Here is a 16,246-nt window from a genome sequence, read left to right on the forward strand (position 1 = left end):
GCAGGATACAAGCTCTTTACAGCTGCCTTCATTAAGCAAATGAAACCCAATCCTGGACACCAGTATCTAAGAAGCAAGCATTTGTCAGGTCACTCATTAAACCAACTCTGTCTATCGTGAGACACAATAGCAAAAGGCACACAGACCCGCAGACTGAACTGGTTTTTAAAATTTAAGGGAACTTAGGCTGCAATTCTTTCTGATTTATTATTTCTTTTTCCCCAAGAAAGGAACAGAGTGCGATCTGCATCTCAGTGCCAGAATCGTTTTGGTGAAGAAGTATCTGGATAATGTTTGGGTTTTATTCATTCCTATGGAATGGAAGTTTTGTTCTGATTTATTTTCCCTTTCGTACACCCAACAGAAATGATATTTCTTGGTTTCAACAGAATCACAGAACAAAATAATCATATTCTGTATTTTCAAACATAAATTCCATTACACAAAGCGAGCTCTGACTGAAGAAGCAAACTGGTGAAATGTTTAAGTAGTGATTATTTTTGTGTGTGTATATATATATATATATATATATATATATATATATATATATATATATACACACACACACATAAATGCTTCATGCAAATATTACTCTTATATGTCAGCCTAACCTTATATGTTGGTTAACACAATATTATCATTAACATCAGATTGAACATTACCATTAGCACCAGAAGAAACAAAATCTACATACCTTTCTGATAGAAAAATTTTCGGTAATAATATGCACCAAGGTCTACATGTTCAACAATGTATCTTTTCACTCTGTCTAGATGTAAAATCAAATTCTCCTTGGGAACTTCTAGAACTGCCACTCCAGCATTTGTACAATGAGAACTCAAAGTTGACTCAAACGAGGCACTTTCACATCCACTGAAGGAACCTGAATTAGATTTGGAAAGGCTTATCTTCCTCTCCCCTTCCCCACCAATCTCATTACGAAAATAAGGACAGCTCATGACAAGCTCATTGCTTTTATCATCCCCCTGGTCCATATTGAGACTTCCTTTTGAATTCAGATCTTCAGTGCTGCCCATTGGAGAATTGAAACTTGCAGAGTGGGATAAGGGTCCAGAGACAAGTGACGCTACGGCAGCAGCAGATGCTCCTGTTGTTGTGTTCCTTCTTTTAATAACATTATGCCTGTTGATCGCTGCTTCATTTAAATCAAATAAAATACTCTGCACATCATAATGAGCAAAACACTTTGGACAAGTCCAAGGCTTGACACTATCTTCTGACCTGTTATCTTCAAGATCTGAAGATTTCCCAAGGTCCCCTTCACCTTTGGCATTACGCAGCTTACGAAAAATAGATGAGTCTCCCATTTCTGATTTTGAGCGTCTCTTGAGTGGCTTCTCTCTTTCCTTAAAGAGCCTCAGGTTCTCCCTTTGAGTAATAGGTCCATCAATCACATCTAGAGAGAAGCCTGAACCCTTGCTTCCACTGGCAATCAGGAGTTCACTGAGCTTAGTTGTGCCTGGGCTTCTCTGATCAGACTTTTCATCTTTATAGCCCTTTAGTAAGTCAAAAAAACTTTCCCCTGAAGTTCCCTGCTTATCTATTGAAGATGTGCTGCCGTACTCTCTGTGCAGAGATGGTCCAGATTTAAACGTGGGTGAAATACATTCATCAAAACTATCCACATCAAGCTCACTTATGGTAATGTCGCTGTTGCTACGCTGTCTTATTCTGCGAAGAGCTTTCCTTGGGGAACTGGGATAGCCATCGGGTGTAAGAAACCTGGAGTCTAGATTCTCAGATTGTCTGGTCTTGCTTTTAAGTGTGTTCTGAATACTCTTTAACATGACAGAATCACTAGCATTCAGGTTAACAGAGCTTCCCTGACTCCCAGGACTGCTTTTAGAAGACATGCTGTCAAGACAACTAGCAGTTTCAATATCTTGACTAGACCTGCTTGTTTCCTTGATGTTCTCCTTCCTGGGGGGCCAATCAGCAATTCTTGCCCTGACCCCCATTTTGGGGACTCCAGGTGTAGAGGTAACATGATGGGAACTTTCATTGCGAGGAGGTCCAACCGGAGCCATGACTGCAGATCCTAGGCTGCCATTCTGTGACCTAAAGCGCCTCATGTAAAAGTCATCCGAGTGGACTTTTGTGGTGCCATCTGTTCCAACTGACACCCCAGTGGCAACAGACCTTTCGGTCTGGGACCGCTTCAAGCTGGTCATGATCTTTCAGTATGTTCAACCTCAGTAAGTTCCAATAGGAAATACAGTCATTTCGGCTTTTTAAATGCACAGTTCTCTTTTGGAGAATAGTCTCCAAAACATAAAATGGTTGCATGAGATCTTAGCCGTGGACATTTAAGGATACGGTTAAATGCAAAACGTCTAGAAAATGCAGATATCTGGTAGGTTTTGAAAAGCAGCAACTTCTTTTAACTTTTGCATCTTAAGAAGTAGCCATGTTCCAATACATTCAAGTTGTTTTAACATCACTTGTGCTCCACAATGTCAGAGCAGCAATCCAAATGTTTATGCTTCCTTTAAGCCTAGAACAGAAACAAAAGATAAAAACATTATTTTATATGCAACTTTATTCATAACTGTAGCTATGAGAATAATTCTTACACAAAGTTAATATTTCTAACATACATGCTTTTAAATCTCACTGACCATCTCAGAAATGCAGAGTTGTGTTTACAGTGGTAAAGAGTTTTCTAAATATTGTTGGTTTGTTGTCTTAAAAAAAAAAAACAAAAAACACCAAAATATTTTACATTTGAATTCCATGCCTAAATACAAAGTTCTGCTTATGAATTGATGAGTGATATATTTTTAGCTAGGTTATTGGACAGTTATGCAAAGCACAAATAGATAGCTTATTTCCACAGCTGAAGGACACATGCAACATCCATTTCCTGTAGAATCTATAAACGAGCCAGATCAGTAATCCAAATTTCTGTAAAAGGTTTATAAACAAAACTACCATTTGCAAGACACATATCCTTGGCTGCAATGAGGTATTAACAATGCCTATTCAATTTTTCCATTAATATAAATAATCGCTATACGCTAACAAAAAAGGAAGGAAGCTAATTAGCAAACAGATTAGAAAGCAGCAATAGGGAGAACATTTATTCTGTTTTAAGACAGCCTTACTTGCAAATTAACTGGATAGTCCATAAAGCTTTGTATTCCCCTGCCCAGATTTCACAATGTATATAAAAACTAAAGCTAAATAGAAACACATACTTTTAAATAACTTGATATGAAAAGCTTCCTTTATTTCCCCAGCTAACAAAATACCATCTGCCACAGCTCCTGTATAATCCAGCTTTACAAAGCTATGAAACTTAAATGTTTTCCCATACCTCATCAGTACCAAAGTGATTACAAAGCATTATACCATCCTTTTAGGAGCTAAAAAAAACCCAACCACAAATATGCCCTTGCCGGTGGAAGACAAAAGCATGAGATTGTCACGATAAAATCTTGCACTGCTGTGCACATCCTTTAACACAAAGAAGTTAATAATTTTCAAAGGCTGAACCAATTACACAAAACGTGGCCTTTTAAATATTTGCCAATCATGTATGCAGAGATGCTGCTGAACCAGCAACACACTGACAGTACAGTATTGTCTACAAATCAAGGCTCTCTGATGATTCTGGGGAAACCAGAGTTTCCTGTAGTCTCAAAACTGTATAGTACTTTGCTCCACAGTAATGAAAATATCAAGCCAGAGCATTTTCTTCTCCTAAAGACAGCATGTTTTAACTTCACTAGCCATAAACTACGCTTTTGAAACAATAACTGCTATTTATACAAAACTGCATGTGCAAGGAATACTGAAAATGCAATCTGACTGCAATGCACACAAGCAGTTAATTTCCTTCTGGTTCTGCTGCAAGGACTGTGAAATAATAGGGCTTTTTTTTTCCCATCTAAATAATTAGAATAACTTTAGAAAGGCTGTCTACTCATGTAGCTGTTGCAAAATCACCAAATTTGAAACCATACAAATTTAAAACGTGTTACAAATTTCAAACACAGTTCATTTTAAGAAGCAATGGAGCTGATGAAATTTCATCTATAAATTAGAGCAACAAAGGAAAAAATACAGTGCACCATTACCCAACTGAGGAGTCTGTCTATGCTGTAGCGAAACATTTATGCAATAAATTCTATGCACTGTACAGCCCTTTGTAAAGGCCTATATAGACTTGTTTTATAGGGAGAATGGAAGAAAACTAAACTGAAAGCTCAGAAGAGGAGTAAGATGAGCTACAAGGAAGAGTGAAGGATTAAACCAATGGTAGTGTTCCAAACAAGCAACAGCTGTCTACTTCCATACACTCCTCTCCACAGCCTGTAACTTAATCCAAACATTCCGCCCTTGCCATTCCTCTTCTATCATCAATACCTATGAAAGTAAAGTATGCGTTTCCTCTCCTCCCCCCAACAAGTGCTGGTCTCAGAAACTGATAACCCACTTGTACAAGTTTCTCATTAACTCAAGGGCAGAAGTTCATGCATAGCTCTATAAATTCCCAAGCTTGGTGTTAACCATACAAACACTGAAAATGCTGCTAGTTTCTGAGCAAGTGCATTCCATCCACCCACCCAACCCTGCAGGGACAACTATTCTAAATAACTAAGGACACGTGTATGAGGTAATCTAAATACATAAATGCGTACTACATACATAAAAAAATAAGTTCTCAGCAGAACTTATTCTTGACCTGCTGCATCTATGTTACATTCATTAGTTACATGACCAGACTGCACATTTTCCAAACAAAGCACTTTCTCTGTTCCTGAGTCAGCCCTGAAGATGCCATTACTCTGGAGATCTGCAGTTCCGTTTTCCTCATTTTTTTGCAACTGTCCTACTTCGTATGCTGTAGCAGCTGGAATACAGGTGGCATAAGAAATGATGAAGGACACGGTTAATGGTACACTCTGAAGAATTGAATGTCTTGTCTGTGTTGTTATTAATTAAGTCACCTAGACAGAGCTCTTTTGAGAGACTATAACTACCCCTCTGTTGTGACAGTAGAATTACTTGCTCCTGGTGTCTTGTTTGAGACCTAACAGCATGACCTAGAAGGTCCGACTAGCTCCAAGTGAAATAAAGCAAGGCTATCATGCGTGATAACATTAAAAACTCAGCAAGTTTAGATCCTATTTACACCATGTAATAACTTTAAAACAAAACCCACAATCTGTACTTTGTTATTTTCTCATATTTCTTACCAGCAAAATAGGATAGCAACGAAGTGTAAATCAAGCTTTACTTAAACAGCCACAAGTTACCAACAACTAGATGGTATTATGTACTAGAAACTCTGCAGGAAGTTAAATATTCAGTTGAAGAACTGCTGAACAGACACAAGTTTTAAAAGACCACAAAATATGTTGTCTATTGCAATTAGTTACAGCTGCAAGATAGGCAGTATGATATCCAGCTTCTACAAATGACAGCAGAAATTGCAAAATAACAATTATTATTTTATTGCTATTTGACACGCAAAAAAAGTATATAATTCAAGGTAGAGCTATATAACCATTCAGATGATGAGGACAAGCTACCATACTCAGGAAAAGGACGGCCTATCCAATTTATCTGCACTTACTGAGGGAGCCAACAAAATATGCAGATAAGCAGCTACATATTTAGAAGACAAATAAAAACCACATGAAAAAAACTCCAAAAAGAAGCACACTAAAATTTAGTGCTGATTATAGCAATTAAAAAGCCATTACGAGAACAACTTGGAAAACCAACAGTCTGCTTATCAGATTGCATGTAACAAAGCAAGCCTGGGATCTGTTCAAAACAGGTCTCAAACAGGTCTCAAATCCTCAGGACAAAGTACAGTCAGTACATTATAGGAGAAACACAATATTTTGCATCTATTTTCAAATCACAATGAGTTACAAAGAAATCTGTTTTCATTCTTTCCCTTTCTGTTTCTACCTCTTTCCTTAATTTGCTCCCTCCTCCAAAACAGGGGTTCTAGATGTACAACAGCCTGTTCTGATCAAAATCAAAGAATCTGGAGATGAATCCCAAGAGATATTTTCCACCCTACATCATTTCTAAAAGGCAGATAAGCCAAGAGATCTTGATTTGCTAGTCCTCATGCTTCAAGTTAGTCACAAGGAAAATGAAGATGACCTAACAGAAAGATTTCATCCAGAGGCCTTTGAATTAAAACAAGCAAATATAAGTACTTGATTAAGAAACGCCTGGTTTAAAATAGCTCGTAATAGTCAAAGCACGAACACAAAATATGGCACTCTAATCAGTCTCTACCATGGACTCAGGCAGAAGAATAAGATAATCCAAAATGTACTTTTAAAGATGAATGGAAAAACGGAGATTAAGCCTGGTGCATCAATTCAGCAACCTTCTACCATCATTTCCTAGATTTGGTTTAAGTGAGATCATGCTCTTTTCCCTTACAAAGGAAACAGCAACACTACCCACAAGCAAGACTTACTTGAATAGATTTCATGGTTACTGTTACCTACTGGGATTTAGGATTGTCAAATCATGGATGCTAATGATGCTAATACTCAGATAGTGACAGAGATTGATTTGCAGGCACTGAATTATTTATGACTCATAAAGTTCCAGAGGAAAGACTCCATATTTCACCATCAGCCTTCTTTAAGAAGTGCCACTTTATAATTTAAAAAATTTGGAGATGAGGGTATCACATTTCAAACTAAAGAAAAGTCTCACTTTTGCCAAACCTCCACAAACCCCCCTCTCAACCTACTCTTACCCTCATCCCCAAATATCAAAGCAGTAAAATATGATGGTAAAAGCAGCACTTTCAGAGATATTCTAAACTACTGAAAAAGTGTAGGATGAGGAGCCCAGAATAGCATCTTGCAGCAAGTAACTTTTAAAAATGTAAATGAAATCATCTTCATTCCACAGACTATACTGAAATTTAGCCAGCCTAGGAAACTCTGTATCAAACACAGACAAATTACTGGTGGTAACTCTCGTTAACTTTCACTGGGAAAAGAACTGATATAGCCATAAAAGCTTGAAACTAGAAGCTCCTGTGAAACCAGAAAAATAAATAATAAATGAGATCAAAAAGGGTTTTATATGCAAAAGCCTTTTCTACTTGTGTCACCAGGTCTTGCTTGAATTCTATCTCAGACCAAATCCTAAGAGGAAAATATTAATTTATCAGCCAATTAAGTTACTTAGTACATATAATAACATCTAGTTTCATAAAACGAATTTCTCAAGAGAAAAATTGAATTTAATGTTAAGAAACACTTGGCTTTATGTGGATGACTATAATTAACTCAATTTTTTTCATCCAGGACTACCTTCATCATTATAACTGAAAGGAAGTTAAAATGCTTGTGTTTCAGAAGATTTTATCAGTTACAAAGTTATTTGAAGAACAGAGCTTGGTATTTTATTAGCTTATCTGGAGGAGTTGCTGGTTTGGGGTTAACTGAATTTTTGACAACTGCTCAGATTTGCAAAGAAAGGCAGGTCCCCCTAAATTTTCATTCCCCTCCAAAACAAGGCAACGCTGGCAGCCTCACATTTACGTTAACTAAAAGATTTGCCACTGATCCACATATAAGCACATCTGCATTTCTGCCTTCTTTTCCTGAGTGTTTCATTGTTCCCTGACCTTATGAAGAAAACCTCTGTCTCAGGAGATCAAGTGCCATCTGTTACTATATGTAGAAGGATCACCTGAACTGATCTGCTGAGCTAAGCACTGCTTTATTCTTAGCCCCGTTCTCTGCTGAGTAGTTCAAACAAACATATATGAACTACGAAAGGTTACACTGATTTTAAGAGGTAACAGTAGTTCATTTGAAGTTATTAAGTACACCCTACTGTCAGTTTTTGCAGACTTGCAGGATGCCTTCTGCTGGCTCTGCCACACTGTGAAACAGCTGGAGGCTGAGCTAAAAATGCTGTAGCACTCAGCAGCATTTGCTAGCTCACATTTCGGGCCAGGTTCATAACCCAGTGGTCAGCCCAGAGCCAGCCTGGCTCCCTGCAAGAGATGACGAAGTCACTCACAGTAATCAGCCAGTGGTAAAGTGCTCATGACTGAACAGGATGGTAAATGAGATGAGCAAAAAGCTCCCACATTGAGACTGGCATGGCAATGCAGGAAAGTGCAATTCTGTACATCTCAGCACCTTTTGCTCAGTAAACACTAGAATATCTCAAGCCAGAATTACACACACAGTTTTCACATTGATTTTGAGACAATTAATCAAGAAAACAATATCAAAATATTTGTATGTATAAGTAACTGTTGGTGAAGCACACCCTTTAAAATGTCCTTTTAATAGAGAAAGAAAGGAGGAGGGAGAGAAAACAGCACATGGTGGTTCCTCCTTCAACACTCATGTTTCATTTTGGTACCAGCGTCATCCACATAATGAAGTAAATGCAGAATCAAAAAAAGATGCTTAGGAGTCTGATTGCACTCTACACTGTAGTCTACTCCTGGAGAGAGATGGATAACAGCAACAGTTTATTTTTGACACTACTGCTTACTCTTCCAAACCAGATCCAAAACATGATAGTAAAATAGTCTAGCTCCCAGGTACCACCCCTTAAGAACATACGTTTCAGCACTGAAAAAGAAGAGTCCCACTAACACCTCTGCACCCATCAACACAGACTTTCTTTTTCAAGGAGATGTTTCTCATCTGTTTCTTTCAGTTTCTTCTTGCCGATACACCGTACCCCTTGGTAATGGTTCCAAAGAAGCAAGCACCTCCACACAAAAAAGGGGCTGCTACTTGCTTGCATGGGCCTTTCTGAAAGTCATCCCTACCCAAGAACCTGAGATATCCCACCAGCATCAGATGCAGAAAGGCAGGCTGACAAAAGGGAAATCACTGTCTTTGACATTTTTGCTTGCACCAGGCAGAGTTAAAGTTGAGCAATTCAGTTGCTATTCCTGACTGAACAAAGCCTCGTCATAATATTGTTAGAAAACAGGTAACCCCACCTCTGGAGTCGTTCATAAAATGCAACTTTAAAATAATTCCCTAACTTCAATGAGCATTTACAGCTTTTATGAAGGGAGTCTCCAAATCCTTATACCCACATACAATACTTTTTTGTACAATAATGCCTCAACCCTATTTTATAGACATTCATAATTCTGAGACCATTTTTCATAAGCCACTGTTCTAGCAGTTTGTTGGGCGTGCATTTGTTTGTTTTTAAAGAGAAGGTTGAAAAATGACATCTCTTGTGACTGTCACATTGCCTTACCTTAAAGAAACTCCAATTTCTTAGCTAACTCTTTCAATATAAAACACTATTGATCTGACTTTTGCGCTCTACAAAGCAAGGAAGCCACGAACAATGGAGGGGCAAGAAATCTATTTAAAAGAAAAAAAGGCTTCTTCATCCCATGTTTGTTGTAGCTAGGCGGGAAGAAGACAGGGATTTAATCCTTCCTCAAAATTACCCTGTTACCACTCTTTCCTCCTTCCTGCTAATAGAAATTCTTAAGCACTCTTTCCCAATGATCCTCCCACATAAGGATGTATGTGTGAACACAGTGCCTTATCCCACACGTACATCACCTGCCATTCCTCATTCTTGCCCTCTGGTATCATGGGTGATTCCTTTTCTCTGTTCAAATCATCTACCCAGATTTTGCTCTCCACTGGCACACCTTCAGATTGACACATGAAGCACTCCTAATTCCCACAGTGCCAACACCTCTCACTTCCCTCATGTGGCCATGTTTCTTCCAAACAGTCCCACAGGTCTCCACAACATGCAGTCACAAATAATCTTATTGCTTCAGTGCCAGTTGCTGGCACTCCAGCCATTCCAATGGTCCTTCCTTCTGCACCTACAGTGCTTTTAACAGTACTGATGCATGGTACAATGTAAACACACATTTAAAGAAAACACCACTGAATATTCACTGCAAGTTTCTGTAGATAACATTGACTTACTATCCTGCAGCAGACTCTACAGCAAAAATGTGTTAGGTATTAACATTATTCAGGTTTTGGTCAAATAAAGGCAGCTTAAAAATGCAGATCACAAAGATGATAGACCAGGCTATATGGTAATACAAGGATAACAGCCTTTTTTTCTTTCCTTCAATGATGTGATGAACATTACCATACTTATGAGCCCTCAGAAGAATACTGGTGTATCAGAGCGACAAATTTCTCTAAAAAGCATAGAATAAAATACAAAAAAATAAAAAAAATAATAAAAAAAATCCTTAATAACCTACTTTAGTAGGTTTGAGAAAGATTATTCACCGTATTCTTATTGAGATACTAATCTTCAAAGATAAAAAGAAATAAAGGAAGCAGATTTTATGTGAAAGCAAGTTTAGTTCCCACCAGCTCTCTACTTTCTCATGTTTTCTGTTCTTTTCATACATCCCTTAGAACTTAACTTCAGCTTCATCTGTCTGCAATTGCCTACTGAAACAGCACACAATCCTTTTTTTTTACAAGCTATCTTCACATCCTTTTATAGGAACACAGTCAGGCTGCCAAATTAGCTTACTTTGACGGAAAAAAACCCCTCTAAATCAGAGTCACCAACACCACCAAATACTTTACTGCTGCTGCTGGATTATTGTACTATTTTTTTGGTACAGACTTCTCTGATATACTCCACCCCAAAGAAACAACATGAACAGGGCATGCAGCCTCCTTTCTGAAACTGTGTTCATGTTTGCTGAAGCCTACTTGCCACACACATACAAATAAAAACTACAAATTCTGGAAATAACATTCTTCTATGGACAACTACACTGTTCACAAGGATGTTTGAGCCAGCAGTGTGCCCTTGTAGCCAAAAAGGCCAATGGCATACTGGGGTGTATTAAAAAGCGTATCCAGCAGGTCGAAGGAGATGATCCTCCCTCTCTACTCTGCCCTGGTGAGGCCTCATCTGGAATATTGTGTCCAGTTCTGGGCTCCCCAGTACAAAAAAGACAGGGATCTCTTGGAAAGAGTCCAGCAGAGGGCCACAAAGATGGTGAAGGGCCTGGAGCATCTCCCCTGTGAGGAGAGACTAAGGGAACTGGGTCTGTTTAGCGTTGAGAAAAGAAGGCTGAGAGGGTACTTGATCCAGGTTTATAAATACCTGAGATGTGGGAGCCAGTGGTGAGGCTGGTCTCTTTTCAGTAGTGCGTGGGGACAGGACTAGGGGTAATGGGATGAAACTACAGCACAGGAAGTTCTGCACGAATGTGCAGAAGAACTTCTTTATGGTGAAGGTGACGGAGCACTGGAACAGGCTGCCCAGGGAGGTGGTGGAGTCTCCTCTGGAGATATTCAAGACCCGACTGGACACCTACCTGTGTGACATGGTGTAGGGTGCCTGCTTTGGCAGGGGGCTGGACTCAATGATCTCTAGAGGTCCCTTCCAACCCCTACAATTCTGTGATTCTGTGATGTCACAGTGAGTAATTCAGAAAGTCACTTCCTGGTGACATCCCCTCTTATTCCTCCAATATAACGGCAGCTCCTAAAGCAACAAGTCTGGCATCTTTGTTAAAGGAATACCTTTACTTATTATGCAATGTTTGGTTCCATTTAGAGTTAACCAAGGGAATCATCTCACAGACCAGAAAGGAAAATTATCTTAGTCTAAAATTTGTCACACATGCTGTACATATCTGAACTTATGAGGCACCATAAATCCCGAAAAAGCACTAGGCTTCTGACTCTTACATAACATAAACAACCATGACATCAGAGATCCCTGGGGATAATTCGGCATAAAGATCTTTCCTCAGAAACAGTAAAGAGCTTTTTGTTCTTTGACAACCTCACGTATTGCATAATAATTTTGCAAAATAGCATCTTTTGGTTATAGAGGAATAAACAGCTCAACCTCCTCCACACAGCACTATGCAGATTGTCTAGTTGATTTTCTTATGGATACTTCCAACATTCCCTAAAACCACAATCAAAAACAAACATTATTTTAAGCAAACATATGCATAAATTTGAGGGTACTCAAATCTATTAGTAAAATATGGATGGTGATATGTAAACAACCAAAATGGATTTATGAACACAAGACATCTGGTAATAAAACTTAAAAACTGACAGGGCTGCATGAAACTTTCAATGTAAAATGCAAAAATGAAAGATGGATAAATCGCTCAATACCTGTAAAAAACTACCTGTGAAGAGAGTACAAGCACTGCACTGTGCTAACTGCACTCTCTTTTAGCATTTGTGAACATCCACAGAACACAAGATAAATATAAGTTGTATAAAATATAAATTCTACAGCAAAAAAATTTTGCAAGTCCTAAGAAGGGGAAATAAAACAAAGCTGAAAGAAGAAATAAAAACCCTTTCAAACTATGCAGTTACTCAGCAGAAATCTACATGATACATGACTGAAACACTGATGGCTTAGAAAGCAATAAATTTAGATAAATTTTTTTTGTTGATGCATTTCTTGTTAGCACTGCACTTGGAGTGGACATTCAGGCTGGATTTCAGAAGACTTACATAGAGTAATAAGTCTTCCTATAAGGAAAATCCAGAAAGGGTATTTCATTAACCAGAAATACTCTCTTTCATAGGTATCTCTATAATGACCAATGAGCAGATGCCAGTCTTCGATTTGCTCCCACAAATACAGGACTCTTTCTTGTAGCATCTATTATGGAATATAACTTAAAACTATTAGAAACATCCAAATAGGAAGCACTTAGTTTTCTGTAATACCTACATGAATCGCCTACAACAGAGCACAGTTATCTCCTGTAACTACAAAGGGAAAACAGTATCTAGGTGGACATAAGTACCAATTGCTGAAGACTGACTGTGAGAGTACATGTAAAGCTACCTAAAGCAAAGTGTAATACCAGGGAGAAGCAGCATAAGCAATTCTGGTCACGAATCCGGACTGCCAAGCTGGCAAAGCAGGCTACAAACTAAAAAGAGCAAGCAAGGTGGCAGTGACACCTAAAAAACACACTCTGCAATTTAAATAAGAATCAGTCTATTACAAGTGCACATATGCCAGCAGTACCAGCACTTCATCCAGACATCTTTAAACATAAAAGGCAAAATTCAGGTGGATAGTTGGCAGTTGTTATTTATCTTCAAGTGTAAGCAAGTTCATGTCTCTATGACCAGCCCACCTGTCCATGCAGATGCACCTCAGGCTTCACCACATTATTTCTTCTCTGGAAGAAAACTCCCTCCAACACTTGCTAACTGAATCCCAAACACAGTCCAGAACATCAACTTCAGGTTTTTTTTGCATTAAAAACTTTGCAAATACCATGCAAAAGACTTTCTGTGGTTTTATTTTTACAGCAATGGTCACTAAGGGGAAGTATCTACATCTGCTCCTGGTTTGCATGCATGCAAAACATTTTATAAAATAAAAACAGATTTGAAATCATTCAGATTCCAACACTAAACCTTCAAAAGCAAATTACCTACAGAAAGTACATGTGTGGGTGTATTCCTGTTTCACTGCATCAACAGCCTTAATCAGCCTTGCATACTATTTCTGATTATGGTTCATTATATAAAATCATGCTGATAACAGTTCAGTAAAAATGTTTCTTAACCCCTTCTGAAAAATGAAAACAGAAGGTCTTGTACCAGTTTCTACCTTTGAGATGAGCACACGAGGAAGGCGTTTCCACCAGCACTGTGTGACTTAGTACAAGGCTCCAAAGCCAGCGTTAAGTACAGGCATCAGCTTGAACTCTCCATTAGCACAAAAGCTGTGGCTTAACCCTGCACTAGCTTCAGCTGCACTACAACCCACAGCTCCCCACAGATCCTCCATGGAAAGATGATCCCGAAGGCTTAGTGCATCTCCTCTGCACCAGCTGGAGACATCTCTGTCTGAAGTACTTGGAAGCAAAATATGTCCTCTCTTCAATTCACAGGACTCCATTTTCTTAAGCATCCATGCTTATATCAGATATGTATATATTCTTGTGCCACTATCAAACTGAAATTTTATCAATGTCACATTAGCTTTTATGCAAACCAGTATCTGAAGACTACTTGATAATGTCAGCAATTGCATATCATCACAAATATTTTCTTAGTAAGTTACATATATATATATATAACAGGATAGCTATTATATGATAATCACACAGAAACACAGAACTGTAAGGATTCAAAGGGGCTTCTGGAGATCCCCTAGTCCAATTTCGTGCTGAAGCAGGTCCTCTACAGCAGGTCACACAAGAAGGAGTCCAGGAGGGTTCTGAATATCTCCACTAGACACCCAACAACCTCTCTGGGCAGCCTGATCCCATGCTCTGAACCCTCACAGTAAACATTTTTTTTCTTTATGCTCATATGGAATTTCCTGGGCTCCAATTTGCGCCCATTCCCCCTTGTCCTGTAACTGTACGCCACTGAAAAGATCCCAGCCCCATCCTCTTGACCTCCACCCATTAGATACAATAAGCATTGATAAAATCCCCTCCCAGCTTTCTCAGCCCTCTCTGTTAAAGGAGATGTTCCAGGCCCCTCATCACCTGCTATGATCTGCTCATTACATTTCAAAGTCTATCAGGTCTTGATTTCATCCTATAAAGAAGAAATGGTTTTACAATTCCTTACATCAAGGAAACTTCGCACCATTCTACCGCTACTGTTAAAATGAGCTCATTTGCAGGGGAACAGAATTCTAAGGCAGTTCTTCCCTGGTGACAGCCTTTAAGAAAAATGCTTGTCTATCATAACCATTTTAGTAGCTGACTAACTCAAGTAACGTTAGCACGGTTAAGAATTCACCAAAAAGCAAAATTTTCCCTTAGTTAAGACAACAGCATTGACAAGCACCCTTTGGCAGAGCATACCCTGTGTGAGGGGTTGGAATACAGACAAATGTTGAACACCACACACAAATAAGTGCATCAACAGATCTTGGAGATAAGAATACCAGCAGAGTTCTGCATTTCTGTTCCTGCATACATGTAAGAATTCTTTGCTATTACTGCTGCTCCATTAGTACGCAACAGAGCATCAAGCTACAGCCTTTGAATCTAATTTGAAACATGAAAACGCCTCCTGTGGCATGAGACCAAATTTACTCACGCCTGGTGAAAAGGAAGATTTCCAATGCACAGAAATCAAGCAGACAGGGGAAATCAGAGCTCTTAAAACATGGTTTATTCTGTCAGTGAAGGAAATCCTTTTCAATACCTACAGAAATTTAAGTCTCCAGAATTCTACACAAAGATGCCAGCGTAACTAAGCTGACTTACAGGCACGTATGTGTTGGGGGGAGGCAGGAGGGAGGATTGGGAATCAGGCTCTGTCAGTTCACTTTAGGTTGCAGCCTTCACTAAGCCTCCTTTAATCCTCAAGCCTACCACGAGCACAGCAATGTGATTAGAGCAGATGCATCTATTTGGAGAAGGTCATACACAGAAAAAAAAGCTGTAATATCTAAAAAAATAAATACATATTGTTCTGCTCTGTTGTTTTGTGGGTTGGTTGTTGTTTTTTTAAATGCTTTGTCTTTCACCCTAACCATGCAGTCATCCTTTACCAAATTCAATGAGGCAAAAAATTGATTTCTGAGTGGTGAGATGCCTCAAAATAATAACAGTTTTAAAACTGTCTATTGAGCACAGATTTCTAGGATCATACAAGTACTTCAAAACAAAAGAGCTTACAATGAAAATATCTGAATTTTCTTCCAATTTTTCTTCTATTAAAGAAACACTTGCATAAATAGTTTGAGAAGCAGTTGAAGTTTCTCACTCAGACTCCTACAGTCCAAGAAAATACCCCACAAGGGGTATGTAAGATGTACATATATGTTGTTTCCATCTTTCATGTTCTGCACAGAAATGCATAAGTTGGCTGATTCAGAACTGCTGTTCTTATGCTTTTACCTAAGATTTATTAACCTATCAAGTGTTGTCATGAGAAAACAGCTGAAAGCAGACTATGCTACTTATATTAACTATCTCAGATAAAAAGCAGTATGCCAAACCCTTAAGGACTGCTATATTTGCAATGTCTCTAAGTTCGAATTTCAAACTTGGCTATTGCTAACTGTCTTACCAATTAATCTCCCAAGTTAACATGCCACCCCAATGAAGGGACTTGGTAAGAAGAAAAGCTAAAAAAAAAAAAGCAGAAAACAATTGTATTAGAAAGATGCCAACAGCAGGCTTAGGGAAGTACAGACTACTGCAGTTTCTGGAAAATAATTTAATTTCAGAACTAATCTGATTTCAAAACACTCATTTAAGACCTATTGC

The 16,246-nt window shown here is 38.6% G+C and overlaps 1 protein-coding gene across 15 annotated transcripts in view; it reads right to left on the minus strand.

Annotated features, from left to right (window-relative positions):
- The window catches only part of SIPA1L1 (signal induced proliferation associated 1 like 1), a 179,598-nt gene that overhangs the window by 62,694 nt on the left and 100,658 nt on the right, over positions 1–16,246 (minus strand). For all 15 annotated transcript variants that reach the window (XR_014947157.1, XM_015864666.3, XM_015864673.3 and 12 more), the window contains one exon: positions 695–2,515. Coding sequence is in view for 14 of the 15 variants with exons in the window: in XM_015864666.3 (XP_015720152.2) it covers positions 695–2,192 (1,498 nt within the window). In the remaining variant the exon portion in view is untranslated. The remainder of the gene's footprint in view (positions 1–694; positions 2,516–16,246) is intronic.

This window comes from Coturnix japonica, chromosome 5 (assembly GCF_054131305.1).
Source record: "Coturnix japonica strain WE chromosome 5, WE-NBRP24, whole genome shotgun sequence".
NCBI lineage: Eukaryota > Metazoa > Chordata > Aves > Galliformes > Phasianidae > Coturnix > Coturnix japonica.